The sequence below is a fragment of the Tinamus guttatus genome, unplaced genomic scaffold (genome assembly GCF_059628265.1).
Source record: "Tinamus guttatus ecotype Peru unplaced genomic scaffold, ASM5962826v1 Tinamus_guttatus_pri_ptg000115l, whole genome shotgun sequence".
NCBI lineage: Eukaryota > Metazoa > Chordata > Aves > Tinamiformes > Tinamidae > Tinamus > Tinamus guttatus.
The window spans coordinates 9,710,995-9,719,629 of record NW_028288649.1 but is presented as its reverse complement, the minus strand read 5'-3'; the positions used below and the strand labels follow the sequence as shown (position 1 = coordinate 9,719,629).

Below are 8,635 nucleotides of genomic sequence, written 5' to 3'. Positions count from 1 at the left end.
TACATGGAATGGGGTCCTGGAGAACTGCTGAGATGCCCACCACATTGTAAGCACACGAAATAGTAAGGAGAGTAGCTGGTGCTAGAAAATGGAATAAATAAAAACCATGGGCAGGCAAGCGAACGAAGAATAAACAGTACATCTTATTTCTGCATCAAGCAATTTAGTGCTCTCGCTGCCACATTTTGCTGTGTAACACCTGCGGATAATTAAATATCTCTGACAAGCAGCTTCTAAACTTGACAACTTCACGTAGTATTGGCAAAGGGAGTAATAATATCCTGTGCTGCATGAGCCCAGTATTTAGGTTTCATTTGGCTTTTGGTAAGGCAAAACTTTGTCAAGAAGGGCATGCTCTGTGTAGAAAGTGAATAAAAACTGCCAACTGCTTAATCACTAGCAAAAAGTCTGTGCTTCTTAAACAACCATGAGTGTCACAATAACATTTTTCCCTCTGCTTTTTACTTGTAAAAGTGCTACTTGCGTTGTTAGGTTGCATATGGCAGTCAAAGTCGTCATGGTATGGTCTGCCATCTACATTATTATTTTCACATGTAATCCCTCTAGGAAGCTGACAAGATGCTAAAGAATATAATGAACCTAACTTTACTTCCAGTGATTCATGAGATACTGATAGCTTGAATGAGCAGTGACCAAGAGGGAGGCCTCTTAACCCACAAGGAATGTGCTCATGCGAGAGTACTCAGGAAATTTTATACTTGGGAAAAAATCCCTGGAGGCGGGGAAGAAGAGCTCTGCTTTTCATGTATAAAACCAGGTGGGAGCTGAGGAGGAAAGTCCTATCTGGAACAAAAGGAAAGCCAGAGCTCTGGATAGGCCAGGGGAGCTAGACAAGTCTCTGGAGCCCCTGGGCTGACTGGGAGGTCTCTCCCACAGAGGCAGTGCTTAGGGACAGGCTGCTATTAGTTGAGTCATTCTTCAACCTGTGTGGCTGAGATAGGTCCCCAAATCCTCAAATGACAGCTTAGTAATAACTGGGTGTCGAGCACACCCTAAACTATATATTAATTCCCTCTTTTGTAATCGGGATTGCTCTTTTGTAATTGGGAATCAAGAACACATCCGTTTGCTTTGCTAGAGTAACTAACTTGGACGTTTTATCATTTATGCTCCTCTGAAGTTCGCACTGAAATCGGGCCATGCCAGCAAACACTAAACGCGCTGTCTCTCGGGAGTACCGAGGCTGAACACAAATGCCCTCAGGTCTATCAGCAGCTTGGGACAGGCCTGAGAGTGGAGCTGGAACGTGTGTCTCATCCAGTTCCAGGCTTGGTTAATTTAATGTATTTAATGTAGCCTCACCTAAGTTTGCAAGCTAAGCCACAGCCATTAAGAAGAAGGTAGCCCTACCCGATAGACTCCTGTGGCTTGCTAAAAGCCAGTTTCAGAATAAGCCGAACTTGTGCAAGCCCTTTGACATGCCTAGGAGGAGAGAAACTGAAATATGTTAGGCCTTTTCAGACAGTGCTTTGAGTTTAATTTCAATTTAATACCTTCGTACTGAATATTTAATAAGGAAAATAAGCACTGGAGTTATTCTGTTATGCTCATATTGAGTCATAAATTATAATTGAGGTACTTAAAAAATTAGTCAACAGATAAAGTCAGCTTAGATGTGAAACTGAGAATGACATGTATAGTTATATGTCAAAAGAGATTTTTTTCTGCTTTCCTAATACAGTGTAACTTGTCATAGCAAAACTACATTCACTAAAGTAAATATGGTCCAAGTTTTATCCCAGTGTTTCCAGCAAGCAAATGATCTTTTCCTTTCTTATTTTTGCCGAAATAGTGATCGTAATATTTCAGCTGTCACTGGAACAGTTTAAGTCAAAGTTAGCCTTTTTTTTTTTCCTGACTTAATATTTTAGAACAAGTTTAGAAAAATAGATTTAAATCAGGCTTACAGTTAAAAAAAATAGAGCTTACCATTAGCGGTTAAAGAGTGATTTCTTTTTGAGCTGCTCCTCTTTGCAGTAGGAGGCAGTTCTGCATTTGTAGTGAAATTGGTGTTTATAAATGTTACTATAGTAACTGTATCCTTAGCCACAGGCTGGTAGATTTATTGTTCTGGTTATCTAGTGAGCACCACAGTAAAAGGAAAAAAAAAAAAAAAAGAGCCCGGGGAAGACATGGTACTGTAAGAGCCACAATCTCACATGGGGATGTAGGAAAAAAATGAAAAAAAAATCTCTTTTTCCATTCATACTAATCAGTGTCCTCCTGTATGGCATACAACAACCTTTCTTCCCCCTATATCCTCATAAACACACAATGAAGTGTAAGCAGAGATCCAAAATAGCAGACATGGAACAAAAGTTAGTCATAACGACTTTTGTCTTTATTTTGGCGGGAGTAAAAACCTCTCAGGCAAAAAACAAAGTGAAAGAATAAGCCTGGGAGAAGATTTTTTGCCTTTGTTGTGATGTTGTGGATACACTTGCATATGTACTTTCATGTATCTATGCATACTGAACGGTCCCAATATGCATCAATGGGATAGCATATACAAATATGGTAAATGTGTTTTGTGGGTTGAAATGTATAATCTGTTTCCATATGGGTGTGCAAACTTGATATTGGGTTAGGTAACATTAGTTTACCATTTAGAGGAGAAGCTAATCAAATTGCCTGCTTAGATTTATATATATACATAAATAAATATATGTATTTAGAAAAGACACTAAGAGAGTGTCTCTGAAGGCCAGTTCCCAGAACTGCAGCAGACAATGGCCTGCAATGCCAAGTGGCAGACAGAAAAGGAACTGCCTGCTACAGTTGGGCTATTCCCTTCATTTGCAACCAAAGCAGAGCAGGGCAAAAGCCGAAAGCGAAACCAAGCGATTTATTTTCGTGGCCAAGTCTGGGAGGAAAGTGGAAGAAGCGATTGTCATAAAGAAAGGCAAGCAAGTATCTTTAGAAGGTTATTCTGCTGCTGTAGGGGCATGCTGTCATAGAGCAGCTATCGGTTATTCTAAAATAGTGACTGAACACTCTCGAAGAAAATAAAGGGGTGTAATTTAAGAAAACGTGTTTTTATTTGCTGCGGCGACAGGGTCCGGGGGCGGCCGGCCGTTTCCCCCGCCGCCTGGGGAGCCTCCGCCACCTTAACAGTCTGTCTTAAAACAGCCGCGGATGGCAGCAGCCATCTTAAGGGTCACTGTCACCCCCCCGCTCGGATCTTTCCAAAAGGGATCAGCCCCCACCCCCGCCCCGCTTTTGTTCATTTGAAAACCTCAGGAAAAAAAGAAAAAGAAAGAAAAAACCCAACCCCCTCCATCCTTTTTAATTAAAATATAGAAACATTTTAGTGTGAAAAGGGAACTCGATGCATCCTTCACATTTTTTTTTCTCTCATTGAATGAAGAGCGCCAGCTCACCGCAGATTTCGAAAGGTTGAAAATATCAAGGGAGAAAATGGAAGTAGGAGAAAGGCAGGCAGGTCTCGGGGAAGATGTTTTCTCACTGTTCCCCCCCGAACACTTACTGCTGTCCCCTGTCCCCCCCCCGCAGAAATTTGTCATCATGTTTACTCGCGTGACCCCGCCGGGCCGTGCACCGCGAGGGCTCCCCTGCACGCTGGGATGCCCCTCCGTGGGGTGTTGCTGCGTGTGGGTCACACACAAAGACTCGCAGCTCCCTCGGCAGCGGCGCCGCAGCGGGGCCGTCCGCGGCCCTTCCCGGCGCGGCTCCGCACACGCGCGGCGGGACGCGCGCGCCGCGGGCGCGGGGGATCGCTCGGCTCGTTCGAGCCGCCGAGCGGGAGGCAGCGCCTTGAATGCGCAGGCTGAGCCCTCTCGCACCTGTTCCCGCACAGAAAGAAATAAAAGAAAGGCCCCTCAGAGCGCTATGCGACTCCCCGCCCCGCAAGGAACTGAGCAGAGTCTTTGTATTCTCGTATAGTTAAAGCCAAGCAGTATTTTTATGTTGACTGATTCTGAAATAATAATTAATAGCAATAATCTGGTCAGGAACAGCTGAGAACCGCAGGGGAGGGAACCGCAGCAGTTAAGTCAACAAACGAGTGACACCAAGAGGGCAGAAACGGCGCTTGGGCAGAACCCGACTCCGGGCGCGGGGGGCCGCGCGGCTGCTGCGCGGGTCGCGGGGCCGCCCGAGCCCCGCAGTTCCCGCGGGGGCCGCTTCCCGCGGGGGCGCCGCGGAGCCCCGCGCGGGGCGGGGGGAGGCGGGGGCCGCCTGCGCGCTCCCCCCGCGCGGCGGGGCAGGAGCCGCCCGCGGAGCGGCCGGTCCCTCCCTCCCTCCCGCGCCCGCCCCGGGGGGAGCAGCCGGCGGCGGCGGCGGCGCAGGGGAGGCTCCAGCGCCGCGCTCCGCACGGGCGGCTCCCGCCGCGCCGCTCCGCGCCCCTCGGCGGCCATGGCGGAGCCTGGCGGCGCCGCGGCGGCGGGCGCCGGGCCGCAGCAGGGCTCCCCGGCCGCCGGGGGGGCCGCCGCCGCCGCGGCCCGCCGCCGAGAGCCCCGGCGGCCCCGGCCCGGCGCGCACGGGCGGCAAGAAGGCGCAGCTGCGCGCCGCGCCGCGGGCCAGGAAGCTGGAGAAGCTGGGAGTCTACTCCGCGTGCAAGGTAGCCGCGGCGCCGAGGGAGGGGAGCGAGGGGAGGGCAGAGGAGGGGACGGAGCGAGGGAGGGAGGCGGCGGGGAAGGGAAGGGAAGGGCCGGGCGGGGGGGCGGCCCGGCTGCACCTCGCGCACCCGCGAAGCGCGGAAGTGGCGGCGCCGGTGGGTCCTCCCCGCCTCCTGCCGCCGCCTTCCAGGCAGGAGCAGCGAGAAGGAGCCCGAAAGACGCCGCAAACGAGCCCGTCGCGCAGCACCTCCCTCCTCTTCCTCCTCCTCCTCCTCCTCCTGCCCTGTCGGTTCAGGCTAGGACGGCCGGGCCCGTCCCAATGCGCCCGCCCTGCCGGGCACCGCGGCCTCTCGCTTTGGGAAGGGTGTCCCTGCTCGTCACGTCGGTGGCCGCTCCGGTCCCCGGCTTCTCCCCTCAACTTAGTGACGCTGCCCTGGGTTTCCCTCCGCGCATCTTTCCCTCTGCCTGGGTTTTTCTTCTGGGTGAGGAAAGCAAGACCCGACTGCTGTTGGAGGAGAAGGGAGCCTTCTCGCGGCTGCAACTTTGCCTTTTAGGAGGGCCGTGATAACTGTCGTTGTCACCTGTGCACAGACAGAGACCACGCTATGCACAGCGTATGGCCACGGGCTGCCTTGTTGCTGGTGTGGCCGTTTGCGCACGGCGAGTCTGGCATGTTCGGGATGTTATGAAGTCTTCTAACAACGTGTTTGGCATTGGAAATGATTGAGCTGTTAGTGGAAAAAATGTATTTTATGTTCTTTGTTCTCTTACATTGGACCTGTCAGAAGGGCAAATGTCAAGTGCAAGGCCAACTTAAAGGCTAATACCCATGAGCAAGCCGCACAACACGGCTCTGTAGTCCTGTCTGGTGGTGTGAGGTGTTTTTAGCATGTCATGTTTTTAACATGCAGAGTCATGTTAGGTCAAGTTAAGGAAACCACACACACACACACACACACACACACACTTCTGAGCTGTTTACAAATACATAGGCAGCTGCCCTTAGGCTTGAGGCATGGGTGGGACATCGCAAGGTACCAGCAGTGCCAGTAACTCCAAAGGGCAGTTAATGTGTTTGGAACTTGAAGTCTTCCCAGTATTTTAGTGTTACCAAGCCTTGCGATGCTGTTGAACAGCATTGGACAGGGAGGCTGTGAGGTTTGTCACGAGCTGTTGGGGATGTGTGCGTACATAGAGGGACAAGGGGGACAGTTCTCCCTCTTCCTTCCCTAGGTGAGATCTTCTTTCTTCCCCTCATGCATCTCTAGCCGTGGGTGCAGAGGGGAGGCAGCTGGGCTGAACGCAGCGCTGCCCCGCGTCTAGCGCTGTTCCGCATCGCACAGTGTAAGCAAGCCAATAAATAGGAAACTTCTTGTGAACTAACCACGCAGCTTCTCCTGTGGGATAAAGGGGGCGGAAGAGCAGAAAAACATGCTATTTTTCTTCTAAACAGCTGGCAGGTGCTCCAGAACTGCGGCGCTTGGCTCCCCACGTTCTTGGCCTGCAAGAAGCTGCAGCAGTGCAGGGAATAACTTTGAGCTTTCGTATGTTGGGCTGAGACTTTGATTCAGTTTATTTTGTGTTTCTCTTTGTGAGAGAGAAATCAAACACTCGCACGGTCCTCAAATGAGGTAACTTATGTGTTCATTCCAGTAGCAGCCATCTGTGGAAATGGGGTAAATGTGCACAGCCAGTTAGGTTGGTGTGGGGAAAGCATGTGATGCTGTCTTTAGTGTTGGGGGGCCTTCTCCCATGTTTCTTTCTTTTTCTTTCTTTCCTTTTTTTTTTTTCTTTTTTTTTTTTTTTTTTTTAAGCTTAGGGAGCTGCTGCTCTGGCCTAAAACTTTAGAAATATTTTGTTTTTTTTTGGGTGAGGTTTTTCTTTTCTCTTTGGTTGGTTCTTACTTGAATTGAGGCAGGAGAGTTGTAGTTGTCAAGCTGGACTTTTTCTCCCCGTGAAGAAGGAGCTCAGGGACAGAAGGAAGAGAAAAAGCTATTCTATGTAAAATATCATATTAAATGATCCGGGAAGAGGCAGAAGTGGAACAAGAAAGGGTATTTTGAACAATAACTTATATATTAAGAATTGGCACAGTTCTCATGAATTTTAGAAAATACATACTATTCCATTATGCTTTGTTGGACAGTATTTGGCACTGCTATGGCTACAGAAATATGAATGGCTACACACATGATTTTTGTTTTTTTCCAGGGTGAAACTAAGCCTGTTGCATGTACCCTTGCAGCACATTCATATGAAAGCAGCACTGTGTGGTTTACACCCATAAATAAATTTAATGAAAATGCAGGAGAGAGTTTTACTGACTTTCTTTTTCCCTATTGGTTTACTGTATCTGAAAATATAGTCCCTCTTCCAGTCCTGCCAGGAGCTTTTCCTGTAAACCAGTCCAAGTATGTGCTATTTTTATAGAAAAGACACTAGTCTTTTCTGTAAAATTGATTATTTCTCGTTTTGTACATATTACAGCAATGCCTCAATGCTTACAGATGTAATGAAGAGCCTACTGGATTAAGGCACTTGCACAATAGTAGGGAGGGATGTGTTCTTAAAGACCTCCTGCTGTTTTTTGTTTGTTTTGTTTTTTTAATCCCTCCAAGCATGGACAAGGAGTGAGAAGGACATGATGTGATTTGGCCCAGGCCACACAGCAGGTTAGTGGCAGAGTTTAAAGGAAAAGCTGGTTCCCCCAGACAGCAGCTGAACTTTGGTAGAGTGCACTGCTTCTCACTTGTCACTTCATATCCTGATCCTGAAGTGACTTCTTTGCTGTTTTCCCATTTCTACATATGAAAAAAATGTGTATATTCTAACTATATGCCACTGTTTCCATAAACAAATACATATATATTTTTCCTACCTTCTTTAAAGCAGATTAAAATGAAGTAAACTCTTTACCGTAGGACTGTGCATGGTGGGAATACAGCTCCTCGAAACTCTATTGAAGATGAATTAAGGTTGTTTTCTGGAGAAATTGCAGGAGTATATAGGATATGCAGAGGATATTTAAGTGGGTCAGATCTCTTTTACAATGTCTTACAGACCCAGTTACAGTTCCTTAAGTAAAATAAGAAATCTATCTTTAACTTAATAATGGGTGGAATTTGAATCTTTTTTACCTATAAAAACCTTTATGTGGTAGCCTACATCTACTCTATAGCTGAGATAGACAGTGGAAAAGGTAGAGACTAAAATAGAGACTAGAATACTTGGATTGATGAATAAAAATATGACCTTAGAGCTGAACCCTGAACTGATTATTTTCCAGTGCTAATGCAGCTGTATCTGCTAATTTTATGATATGTATGAGTAGATCTCTAAGGTGTATCTAAGTGTTTGTACTTTGGAGTGAACAAAGCATGGCTGAATTTATATTAATAAATTTATATTTTTCTGTGATTTGTGTGATTTTTATGGGCTAAAACATGAATTTGATAGTGTTGATTATGGGAGAAAAATGTTTTATAATAGGATATGCCACACAGCTTTTATTTTTGGGTAAAAGAACAATTTTTATATAGTATCTGTACTTGGTGGAAATAGGCTGTGTGATCTTGAGTATATACAATCTGTTGAGTCTGTTTTGCATCTCAGTTACTAGACAAGGCAATCTGTGTGATTTTGAGTTGAGAGCTGAGTACAATAGCGGTTTTGAAACGCAGTTTTAAGAGTGTTCAGATCTTTTGCTTTGTAAATTATCCTGAAGCTTGCATCTTCCTATGCTTATTTCACTAGCTGTAAAATGCAAAGAATATTTTAGACATACTGTAACATTATGCATATGTATTACTTAGGCTTCTCCCCTTTGCATTCTTTGAACATCCAACACCCCTGAGAAGGGGGTAGTTGTTTAATGTTGTAATTTTCCCCCATGCTTTCCTTTCTAATAAAGATGTTAACACTGTATCTTGAAATATGTTCTTTTATTTTGTTATCCATTTTAACCCAGTGCTAGTTTATTCAGTATTTCAAAGAAAACAATGGTTTTCTTTGCCCAGACCTGCTGTTTTCATTGTCCT

General features: G+C 46.7%; 1 protein-coding gene across 1 annotated transcript in view; it reads left to right on the top strand.

The window, feature by feature from the left end:
• The first annotated feature begins 4,395 nt into the window (after positions 1-4,395).
• Positions 4,396-8,635, top strand: part of KAT2B (lysine acetyltransferase 2B) — a 37,847-nt gene continuing 33,607 nt past the window's right edge. Inside the window, 2 exon segments of the mRNA XM_088521182.1 lie at positions 4,396-4,469; positions 4,471-4,600. Of these exon segments, the coding sequence (XP_088377308.1) occupies positions 4,396-4,469; positions 4,471-4,600 (204 nt within the window).